Raw genomic sequence first — 12,839 nt, 5'->3', positions numbered from 1 at the left:
ATCCAGCATAGTTTTACTCACTATATTCAGCTCTGTACAGGAGTATACGGTCGTGTTACACATCTATGTATTTACATCCAGGTCCCACATCCAGCCTTTCCCCCTGAGAACTGGACTATCAGACTTACAGCTTTCTAAGTACTTTCTGTTTTCCTGTGAACACAGATATTAATTTCCAAGTGTGCTTTGGCCTAAGACATTTTCCTCCTCTTTAGATGCTTGGAGTAGATTGTACTAGGGCTTGATAGATTGCTCACTCTGCAATTAACACCCCTTCTCTATTCCACCCGTACCCCCACACTATGTAAGCATCTAATTCCCAATTCTAGAACACCAGACTTCCACTTTCCTGCTAATTATAATCTTCCTGCCCAGTAAGTTTCCATTCAAAAAGCTAGAAAGACTAAGCCTGAAGAAACTTTAGGAATAGATGATCCATAAGAAAAGCTATTTTTACAAAAGAAACTTTAGAAAGATGAAAATGTCAATAGCAGATTAAAAGTTGAAGCTGAAAAATAGGTAGGTCATAATGCATCAATTCTATACAAGTTTTATTTATATGTTGATCCCTGAAGACCCTCCAACAGTAGACAGTAGTCAAAGAAAAGAAGAGAGGAGCTGGAATGGAAAGATCACCAAGGTTTGAAAAACTAACCTGGAGCCTTTTAATCTAAATTCTGTTTCTACAAATTCAGAGGAGTAACTATAGTCATGTTTTGTCCTGAAATAAAAAGTGTTTAAGCTATAATTTTCCAAAGTGAAATTAGAGAAGGAAGAAAATTCAATCATTATTTTCAAAAACAGCTGTAGCCCTGTCAATGTGGCCTTTTAGCACCAATTGTTGAAGCAAAATGCTAAGCAGTCTGTAAGAACCATCCCATCAGGCACCTTATCTGAGGCTATGGTCACAGATGCCTATGAACTCTGCAAAGCTATGTCACACAAAGACATCTAGCATGACAAGCTTTACAGAATTGAATGGATGCATTACCATAGCAAGAAAATTTGCATCTTGCCTTCCTAACCAAAGCCCACAGTGGAAATATGTCCTCGTACCTGGCAAGCCCAAGGAAACATTCCCACCTTTACCACTTCTGCAGGGAGTACTGCTTGGGTTCTCCAATGTGGTTAGAACAGGTCACAAATTCTTCTAGAGTGGAAGCTTCCTTGTCTACTCATGACTTCTCAACCCATTGACTTACATAAATCCGAGCAAGTTTCCCAGTCTCTAAATATTATCACTATCCGCACTCTGAAACAAACACACTATTGCTGGGTTACACCCACCAATTAGAGAGCTTATTATGGAGAAAGCTACGGTTTTCTCCTCTTCCTTCTTTTTCTTCAGAAAAATTAAAACTTGGCGACAAAACCCTGGATCCTTGACATTTGAAAGGAATATGTTTGCAGAAATTTCCACATTCAAAAATTCACACACATAAAAATTCCTTTGAGCAAAAAATTAAAAAACAAAAAAGAATGCTATTCATTCATTACTGACTCATTCCTGGCATACCAGACCCTTAGCTTGTAGCATTTATCTATGCTACACACCCTAACTACATTTTCTCCTTTAACTTTCACAGTGACTCTTGGGAGACATATTATTTTTGCTACTATTTTTAACTATCCCAAGTGTTACAAGTGGAGGAACTTAGGGGCGGCATACAAATGGTCAACAAAATAAATATTAAATGTGTGAATGCTAAGTGTCACTTATTTCAAGAAGAATACTTGGAGAGTTGGAGAGATTTTCCTTCCAACCAGCAGCGCACCATCTGTCCCGGAACTGGCTGCCTACCTTCCTTGGCCCTCAGTGCGGCAGCTGCTGGTACGCTCTGGGCACAGTACACCTCCCGGGTCTGGATCCCACCGCCACACACGGGTCCCGTCACATGCCAGTGGGGATCCTGCTGCTCGAGGAGGAGAGAGACTTGGCATTCTTTCCATTCAGAAGTTCTCCAGGAATACCTGTTTGGTTTGGTTTATTTAAAAGAAGAAGAAGAAGTAAGAAAAATATACAACTCTGAGGAAAACTTAAGTCATGACATCAAGAGGCATAATCTCTCTTTCTAGGGCCAAATCTTTGCCTGTGGATAAAGAAGTATACTAGCTTTGAATTACTAAATCCCTTTTATTTCCTAGAAAAAAAAACATCCAGCAGCCCATCATGACAATAGCACAAGATGACCAGACTAAAGGAACGTGATACGGATAAACAGTGAGTGTGTCTCAGCCTTGAAGCTGGAAGAGAGTGAGGGAATAGAGAGAGGAGTTGGAAACCGAATGAGCCTAATTCTTGATAGCTGAACTTGTCATGGGGTTTCACTTCACAGACTTTCAGATGACTTTGTGTGAAAGTTGGCTTTTCTTTCTTAATAGGACAGTGTGTGAATGTGTAAAGTCATAAATATATTATTTTACATACAGCTATCTCCAACTTTTCAGTCTTCTTGATGTAAGAAACTCTTTACTCATTTGACTTCATGTCATTCAAAGTATATGTATTAAAAATGAGTTAATACCGTGCCACTATATATAACTGATTAATACTTTTTTACATATGCAGCCATACTGTTATATAAACTGATATAGAAATATGTCTCCCTAGTTTATAACTGGTTAATACTCAAATACACACATACATCCCCACAAATAAGGGGGAAAACACAATGGAGTTTGTATACAATGTACAGAAAACAAAACAACTATCACACTACTACATTCATACCTAGGGAATTATTTTAGGCAGAATTTCCTTTTGTGGATTATTACCACATTCTTTAAGCCCACAGCAGTGGTATAACCTTGCGGCATTCGTAAAAACACTGAGAGACTCATTAAATTCTGAACAATAAACAAAGCCTAAGTAACATTGACATATCTGCTGTCCCATTTCATATTTAAAGAAAAATTTATCAGTTTTGTGATTGTTTAAAAGAAAAAAGAGGAAAAACCAGCCATAAAAGTAATCATATGTCACCAAGATCCTGGCTTTACAAAAACTAGAGTAAAATTGAAATCAAGTAACAGATGTCAAAATAAGAAAGCAAATCTCCAAGAAACCTCATAGTGACAAATCCCTAACAATGAATGTCATCATTCTAAAAAGCCTGAAAGCTAAGAATCAGCTGAGAATCATTAGTCTTGTGAAAAGCCCACCATAGAAAAAGGATTTGGACAGTCCTCTGGGATTTGTTGTAACATGAGTTTTTGTCCCTCAGCCTCACTACTTAATTTTCACTTTTTCCCCCTAGGCTTATGAATTAGTCACTCAGGCAGACAAGAGTTTGGAGTGCAGAGTTCAGGTCCTTCCTATCCTAGGTGAATATAAATAACAATATATTTCTGGCCGGGCACGGTGGCTCATGCCTGTAATCCCAGCACTTTGAGAGGCTGAGGTGGGTGGATCACCTGAGGTCGGGAGTTCGAGACCAGCCTGGCCAACATGGAGAAACCCCCATCTCTACTAAAAATCCCAAATTAGCCGGGTGTGGTGGCACATGCCTGTAATCCCAGCTACTCGGGAGGCTGAGACGGGAGAATCACTTGAACCCAGGAGGCGGAGGTTGCGGTGAGCCAAGATTGCACCATTGCACTCCAGCCTGGGCAACGAGAGCAAAACTCCGAAAGAAAAAACAAACAAAGAAAAAAAACACACACACAAAAACCCCACAAAACAATATATTTCTAATTCCTGGGTATGAGAAATAAAGAGAAGTTCATTTCTTCACAGGGATAGTTCTTTTCCAGAGCCAGGGCTCTGAAACCCTTTCTCCTCACAAAGAGTCAGTCCTTACCCTATTCTTCAGGGCCACCTCAGCAGAAGCCTTGTTTTTCAGATTTCCAGTTTCAGGGCACAGATAGATCTTTCATCCAGGGCAAAATAAAATGGGGTATGAGAATGTTGGGGTGGATGATTACCAAGATCTCATTTCAAACCCTCTTCCTCCAAGGATTCCCCAAAAGAAGAACTTTCTGGCCTGAACAAGGGGGTCAGATACAGCCACTGACTCAGAGACTTCTATGATATCATTAACAAAGAAGACACGCAAAAAGAAGGTAGTGTGGTACAGGTGACAAGTATGCTTTGGAGTCCAACCAACTTGGTTTGAATCAGAATTTCACCACTTTCTGGTTAGTGACTTGGGTCAAATTTTGTTTTCCTACCTGTACAAGGGAGATAATAATACCAATCATTGAGCCTGACATATAATAAATATTCAATAAGTGTCCATTCCCTTTCTTCTTGCATCCTTCTACATGTGCCCTTTGTCCATTGCTGATGTGCAAAACACACACACACACGTACATTAACATTTTATTTATGAGGATTTCATTGATTTCATCAAAAGTCTTAATATTAGAGATCCACAGTTGCCATGGTCTAAGTTCCAGCAACAGCAGTTCAACAAAGAGCAAAAAAGAAACATAAAGTTTAGATTACAGTTATTTTTTGCTTGTTTGAAAGGAATGGGGCATTCTGTATAAATTGCTTTTACAATTAATTTAACATGACCCTACAAGAAATAGCAATGGAGAAATTTGGGAAGTTATTATGAAGAAAAATGAAAACAAGAGTTTAATGACTATATCTGTATATAAAGTAACAAAAAACTTGTTGGTAGCTCATTAACCAAAAACACCCAAGTTCCATTCACTGGCAAATGATAAATCCTTTAGAGAAGACATTTATCACTATTGCTATTTTTTTTTTACCACCTCAGAGAAAATATCAACCTAGCAAGAGGGAGAGGAAAAACCACACCAATAAACGACTTCTATATTCCTTTTTTAAAAAATATGGGTCTTTTCATAGTCTTTGCTCAACCTTTTTTCTTTATTTTTTTCAAAAGCCCTATCTACGTTTAGTCACAAATCATCCCGGCAGCCATGAAAACTGAACATCCTGAGCTGCTGCAACCAGAGAAAGTGTCGCTAGGATCTGACAGAATAACAAATCAAAGGAGCCCACTCAGCTAAACGTTACTCCCTTTCTCCTTTAGAAGTTGTTACAGCGATAGTCCTCCAGCCTCCAGAAAACTCAGCTTTCTGATGCCTGGAACACTCTCTTTAATGGCTAAACCCATGTCAAAGACCAGACCTTTTCAACCTCCCATCTCCCAACTCTGATGCCTTTCAAAGCAGCCTCATTTGGCCCTCTTGGTTAAAAGGGAATGTGGGGAGTTGCAAAGGCCGGCGTCCTACCTCCTCTGAGATGAAACTTCGAAATTGGCTATGGAAATGCCTCAAGTAGAGTAAATGGCCATGGAATGAAAGAAATGTCAGTTTCCATAGCCCCTTACCAACGTGAGAGTGTGAATCAGTGTGCTTTTTTCAAAGTGTCCGGCTAAACAGAATAAACAAGGCATTAATTTGTTTGGACTACTAGGGTTATCAGGGCAGATCCTCCAAGTAGTACAAATAACAGTATTTTCTGCCTGCTTACTGTATACCAGGCACTGCACTAATGAACTTAGGGGCATTACTTCATTTAATCCTCCCAGCAACCCTATGAAGAAAATCTTATTTCTCCTTTTACAGATGGCAGAACTGGCATAAAGAGTAAGTAACTCTTCCAAGGTCACATGAGTGAAAGCAGGGTTCAAAGCAAGGTTTACCTGATTCTAAAGCATATCTTCATAATAAAATGACACTATGGCAGATTAAAACGGTAAATGGCAAACCCATTTACTCAATCAGATAGTCCAGAAAGCTCAATCAAGTAGTACAGAATGCAACTTCAGTAGACAATGGGTAGCTACCTGTCTAGCCATTACAAGGACAAGTGAATGTTGATCTTGGTCCGAGGAAGTGTGTTCTGGATGTAAATAAAAATATAATCTGCTGACCAATAATATTTCACACTGCCAAAATAACTTTTCTTCTAATCTCAAATACAAGTACAGTTTGAGAATATATGATAATCATTTTATAATGAGAGCCCTGTGGTCACCTAGGGATGCATTTCAGCTCTTTCAGGAGATAGTCATGTCTCACTTGATGACAGAGATATGTTATGGAGAAATGTGTCATTAGGCAATTTCATCCTTTTGCAAACATCATAGAGTGCACTTACACAAACCTAGATGGTGTAGTCTACTACATACCTAGGCTATATGGTACATATTGCTCCTAGGCTGGAAACCTGTACAGCATGTCAATTTACTAAATACTGTGGGCACCTATAACACAATGGCAAGTATTTGTGTATCTAAACATGTCTAACATAAACAAGGTACAGTAAAAATAAAGTATTACAATCTTATGGGACCATCGTATATGCAGTCTATGGCCCACCATTGACAGAAATGTTATGGAGTGCGTGGCTGTAATTGCAAGTTAAAAGAGAAATAAAATATAAGTAAAGGAATCTCTGATTGTGTAAATTCAAATTCCCACTAAAAGATGCAAAAGATAACTTTTTGAAAAAGAATGTCTTTTCAAGGCCCCAAAATCAAATTCCCAACATTGCTCCCTGCTTATTCTAAATGTTAGAGAAACCTGCCCTCCATTTATGTAAAAACAGCTCTGATGTCCCTACTTGGAGTGAGAGAGCTCATTGTCAGCCATTTTGAACCCCAAACCTCTGAGAAAGGGAATGCTAATAACTCAAATACTGGATGCACAGGAAGAATAACTCCTACAAGAACATTTTAGTTAAGATAAAGACATGGATGGAAGACTGAAGCCTGAAAAGTGCTAAAAAGCAGTTTGACTAGACAAAGAAATAGGCCTGTCCAAACAGTAAGTGAATCACTTACTCATCCATGCATTCACTTATCCTTTCTTTCAACAAGTAATTGTTGAGCCACAGCTAAGCACCGAGGACAACAGAGACACAGCAGTGAGAGAGAGAAAGCCCCTGACCTTGGGAAGATTACCTTCTGGTGGGATAGACAGACATAAATGCATCAATACATGGCATGGCACCAGTTACCGGGTGGGGAGAGAGAGATGGATGAGGAGAGATATTTCAGTGCCATGACGAGGGAAATCCTCAGAGTCCTGAATAAAATGAGGGAGTGAGCATAAGGATGGTGGGCAAGTGGTGTTCTGGGCAGAGAAAAGGGCAGCCTGTTCAAAGTCCCCAGGGAGGCAGAGTGCCCAGCACCATCTAGAAATAGCACAGCAGCCAGTGTGGTTAAGACACGTGGGTCAAGGGGAGAATAATAGAGACAGGATATAAAGAGTAGTCAAGAGTCACATTATGTGGAACCTCATAGGCCAGAGCAGGGGTCCCTAACACCCAAGCCACAGACCAGTACTGGTCAGCGGCCTGTTAGGAACCAGGTCTCACAGCAGGAGGTGAGCAGCAGGTGAGCAAGTGAAGCTTCATCTGTATTTACGGCCACTCCCCATCACTCACATTGCCACCGAGCTCTGCCTCCTGTTAGATCAGCAGCAGCATTAGATTCTCACAGGAGTGCAAACCCTATTGCGAACTGCACAAGAGAGGGATCTAGGTTGCGCGCTCCTTATGAGAATCTCATGCCTGATGATCCATCACTGTCTCCCATCACCAACCCCAGATGGGACTGTCTAGTTGCAGGAAAACAAGCTCAGCGCTCCTACTGATTTTACATTATGGTGAGTTGTATAATTATTTCATTATAATGTGATAATGATAGAAATAACATGCAAAATAAATAAAAGTAATGCACTTGAATCATCCTGAAACCATCCCCCTTTCCAAGTTCATGGAAAAATTATCTTCCACAAAACTGGTCACTGGTACCAAAAAGCTTGAACACTGGGCCAGAGGACAGATTGTGAGTGTTATTCCAAATATGCTGGAAAATCGTTGGACAATTTCGGGAAGAATGGTAACATGATGATGTGATTTTAATTTTTTAAGGATCACCTGGCTATTGAGGGAAGTAATAGGCTGTGGGAGCCAGAGAGGTGGAAGAAATTATACATTTGAAGGTCTTTGCCTGTCTAGGAGAAAGGATGGTGGGTTCCACTGCAGCAGTCATAGTGAATGTAGGGCAAAGAGATCAGATTCGGGATATATTTTGAAGGTGGAGACAACCTTCTAGTGGATTAGACCTGGAATGAGAGAGAGTAGTGATGGATGATTCCAAATTTGTTTTTGACCCACGTATTAGCAGCAAAATTTCCTGGCACTGAATTCTTAGGTAAGACAGCTCAGGAAAGGGAACAAAATCACAAATATTAAGGACATCACGTATTATAGCTGTGACATTTCATTTTTCTTCATTTACCTCCTAGCATCTGTCTTCTGAACTTTTATCCCCCCATGCCTGATACTCATTGCCCAATTTCTCTATGTTTAGTTTATAATTTAAGTCTACTCAGGAAATGGTTCATGAGTGTATCTGCATGAGTAGAAACAGTTAAGATTTAATATGTTATCATTCTCAAAAGGTAGATGCAGCTTAAAATGACAAATCAAAATTAATCAAAGAAAGGACCCTCCTGTAACTGTGGAAATACACGTCCTCATAAAGAGATACAGGACACAAACTTTGGATTAGAGAAGCTGAGTCTAGACCTTAGTTAGAATTAAACAACTCAAGTGGCTGGCTTGACTTCCTGATAGTGATGCTGTCCCACCGAAGGAATCACATAATTAAAATATTTTCTAAATTGAGGGAGGAAAGGGGGACAAAAGAAGGAAGGCATTTATAGCTGTGAAGCAATAAGTAGAGGCATCCTAAATTAGCAAAGCCAAAATTAGAAAAGTAGGCACATTTAAGAAACTATTCTTAAAATAGAACCAGGACCATCACAGCCAGACAGCAACCTCTGTCCTTTGAAATCTAAACTTTATCACTTTCATAAAGGCTTGGAATTGCTTAAAAGTGTGGGTTTCTTTGCTCCTTCTTCTAAAAGCTTAGATTTAAAGCAGAACAACACAAAATAGAATTTTAAGTGATTTAATGATGACAGATTGAAAGAATAATTGCATTAGTTAATGGTCATGTTTTGACTGAGCACATATAGATTTGCAAACATTCTTGGAATTGAAACCCTAGTGCAAGGTATTCAAATTAAATGCATGTGTATATTAAAAATCAGTGTACTGCAGCATGACTAATTTATGATAATGTCTGTTGTCCTTTTAAAGCTGTAAATGCATTTAGAAAAGAATTAACTTGTCATGTTTTGCTGAACAGATGACTAAAATAAAGAGAACTGATCAAGCTTTATACATTTTATGCTCCAGTAATTTTTTATTGGATAAAGTGGGACTATTGATTACGGAAAGCTACTGTGAAGTGCAAATGACTTTGCCAGCCAAACTCCACACATGTATTATTAATAGACTTCTATCGCCATATACAGCACTTAGCAGTACGTTAACCTTCTTACACTAACTGGGGAGCAAATCTTCCATCCAGGAGGTCTTTAAGTGGCACAATGTGGACTCGTGAAATAATACCTCAGTAATAGACAAATGCAATAAAAAAGCAAGAGTCTTCTATTGAAACAATTCCAGATTCTTTGAAATCTATTGTTTCTTTTCTAAAACAGTACCTGGAGAATCCAGGTCATGACTCCTCTACTTTTGTTATTAGTGGTATACTTCAAATTCTGGGATACATGTGCAGAACGTGCAGGTTTGTTACATAGGGATACACGTGCCGTGGTGGTTTGCTGCACCTATCAACCCATCATCTACGTTACGTATTTCTCCTAATGCTATCCCTCCCTTAGCCCTCCACCCCATGACAGGCCCCAGTGTGTGACCTTCTCCTCCCTGTGTCCATGTGTTCTCAATGTTCAACTCCCACTTTGAGTGAGAACATGCAGTGTTTGGGTTTCTGTTCCTGTGTTAGTTTGCTGAGAATGATGGTTTCTAGCTTCGTCCAAGTCCCTGCAAAGGACATGAACTCATCCTTTTTTATGGCTGCATAGTATTCCATGTTGTATATGTGCTACATTTTGTTTATTCGGCCTATTGATGGGCATTTGGGTTGGTTCCAAGCCTTTGTTATTGTGAATGTGCTGCAATAAACATATGTGTGCCTGTACCTTTATAGTACAATGATTTATAATCCTTAGGGTATATACCCAGTAATGGGATTGCTGGGTCAAATGGTATTTCCTGTTCTAGATCCTTGAGGAATCACCACACTGACTTCCACAATGGTTTAGCTAATTTACACTCCTACCAACAGTGTAAAAGCATTCCTATTTCTCCACATCCTCTCCAGCATCTGTTGTTTCCTGACTTTTAATCGATCACCATTCTAACTGGCATGAGATGGTATCTCATTGTGGTTTTCATTTGCATTTCTCTAATGACCAGTGACGATGAGCTTTTGCTCATATGTTTGTTGGCCGCATAAATGTCTTCTTTTGAGAAATGTCTGTTCATATCCTTTGACCACTTTTTAATGGGGTTGTTTTCTTCCTGTAAATTTGTTTAAGTTCCTTGTAGATTCTATATATTAGTCCTTTGTCAAATGTATAGATAGAAAAATTTTCTCCCATTCTGTAGGTTTCCTGTTCACTCTAATGATAGTTTCTTTTGTTGTGCAGAAGCTCTTCAGCTTAATTAGATCCCATTTGTCAATTTTGGCTTTTGCTGCCATTGCTTTTGGTGTTTTAGTCATGAAGTCTTTGCTCATGCCTATGTCCCGAATGCTATCGCCTAGGTTTTCTTCCAGGGTGTTATAGTTTTAGGTCTTATGTTTAAGTCTTTAATCCATCTGGAGTTAATTTTTGTATAAGGTGTAAGGAAGGGGTCCAGTTTCAGTTTTCTGCATATGGCTAGCCAGTTTTCCCAACACCATTTATTAAACAGGGAATCCTTTCCCCATTGCTTGTTTGTGTCAGGTTTGTCAAAGATCAGATGATTGTAGATGTGTGGCATTATTTCTGAGGTCTGTGTTCTGCTCCATTGGTCTATATATCTGTTTTGGTACCAGTAACATGCTATTTTGGTTACTGTAGCCTTGTACTATAGTTTGAAGTCAGGTAGCGTGATTCCTCCAGCTTTGTTCCTTTTGCTTGGGATATCTCTTGGCTATATGGGGTATTTTTGGTTCCACATGAAATTTAAAGTAGTTTTTTCTAATTCTGTGAAGAAAGTCAATGGTACCTTGATGGGGATAGCACTGAATCTATAAATTACTTTGGGCAGTATGGCCATTTTCATGATATTGATTCTTCCTATCCAGGAGCATGGAATGTTTTTCCATTTGTTTGTGTCCTCTCTTATTTCCTTGAGCAGTGGTTTGTAGTTCTCCTTGAAGAGGTCCTTCACATCCATTGTAAGTTGTATTCCTAGGTATTTTACTCTCTTTGTAGCAACTGTGAATGGGAGTTCACTCATGATTTGGCTGTTTATTATTGATTAATAGGAATCCTTGTGATTTTTGCACATTGATTTTGTATCCTGAGACTGCTGAAGTTGCTTATCAGCTTAAGGAGATTTTGGGCTGAGACAATGGGGTTTTCTAAATATACAATCATGTCATCTGCAAACAGAGACAATTTGACTTCCTCTCTTCCTACTTGAATACCCTTCATTCCTTTCTCTTGCCTGATTGCCCTGGCCAGAACTTCCAATATTATGTTGAATAGGAGTGGTAAGAGAGGGGATCCTTGTCTTGTGCAGGTTTTCAAAGGGAATGCTTCCAGTTTTTGCTCGTTCAGTATGATATTGGCTGTGGGTTTGTAATAAATAGCTCTTATTATTTTGAGATATGTTCCATCAATACCTAGTTTATTGAGTTTATAGCATGAAGGGGTGTTGAATTTTATTGAAGGGCTTTTCTGCGTCTATCTAGATAATTATGTGGTTTTTGTCATTGGTTCTGTTTATGTGATGGATTACGTTTATTGATTTGCATACGTTGAATCCGCCTTGCATCCCTGGGATGAAACTGACTTGATCATGGTGAATAAACTTTTTGCTGTGCTGCTGGATTCGATTTGCCAGTACTTTATTGAGGATTTTTACATCAATACATCAGGTATATTGGCCTGAAATTTTTTTGTTGTTGTTGTGTCTCTGCCAGGTTTTTGTATCAGGATGATGCTGGCCTCATAAAATGTGTTAGGGAGGATTCCCTCTTTTTCTATTGTTTGGAATAGTTTCAGAAGGAATGGTGCCAGCTCCTCTTTGAACCTCTGGTAGAATTTGGCTGTGAATCCGTTTGGTCTTGCAATTTTTTTGGTTGGTAGGCTATTAATTATTGTCTCAATTTCAGAACTTGTCATTGGTCTATTCAGGGATTTGACTTCTTCCTGGTTTAGTCTTGGGAGGGTGTAAGTGTCCAGGAATTTATCCATTTCTTGTAGATTTTTTAGTTTATTTGCGTAGAGATGTTTATAGTATTCTCTGGTTGTAGTTTGTATTTCTATGGGATCAGTGGTGATATCCCCTTTATCATTTTTTATTGTGTCTATTTGATTCTTCTCTCTTTTATTCTTTATTAGTCTGGCTAGCCGTCTATCATTTTGTTAATCTTTTCAAAAAACCAGCTCTTGGATTCATTGATTTTTTTGAAGGGTTTTTCGTGTCTCTATCTCCTTCAGTTCTGCTCTGATCTTAGTTATTTCTTGTCTTCTGTTAGCTTTTGAATTTGTTTACTCGTGCTTCTCTAGTTCTTTTACTTGTGATGTTCTTTTTACTTGTGATGTTCGACACTTATGGTGTCGATTTTAGATCTTTCCTACTTTCTCCTGTCTGCATTTAGTGCTATACATTTCCCTCTAAATAGTGCTTTAGCTGTGTCCCAGAGATTCTGGTATGTTGTGTCTTTGTTCTCACTGGTTTCAAAGAACTTATTTATTTCAGCCTTAATTTCATTATTTACCCAGTAGTCATTCTGGAGCAGGTTGTTCAGCTTCCATGTACT

The 12,839-nt window shown here is 38.9% G+C and overlaps 1 protein-coding gene across 2 annotated transcripts in view; it reads right to left on the bottom strand.

Moving 5' to 3' along the window:
• Positions 1-12,839, bottom strand: part of THSD7B (thrombospondin type 1 domain containing 7B) — a 908,985-nt gene that overhangs the window by 562,528 nt on the left and 333,618 nt on the right. For both annotated transcript variants that reach the window (XM_054679008.1, XM_009443389.3), the window contains exon 5: positions 1,802-1,971. In XM_054679008.1, the coding sequence (XP_054534983.1) occupies positions 1,802-1,971 (170 nt within the window). The remainder of the gene's footprint in view (positions 1-1,801; positions 1,972-12,839) is intronic.

The sequence above is a fragment of the Pan troglodytes genome, chromosome 13, assembly GCF_028858775.2.
Source record: "Pan troglodytes isolate AG18354 chromosome 13, NHGRI_mPanTro3-v2.0_pri, whole genome shotgun sequence".
Taxonomy (NCBI): domain Eukaryota; kingdom Metazoa; phylum Chordata; class Mammalia; order Primates; family Hominidae; genus Pan; species Pan troglodytes.
The sequence above is the reverse complement of the archived record's forward strand: the minus strand, read 5'-3'. Positions and strand labels throughout refer to the sequence as shown.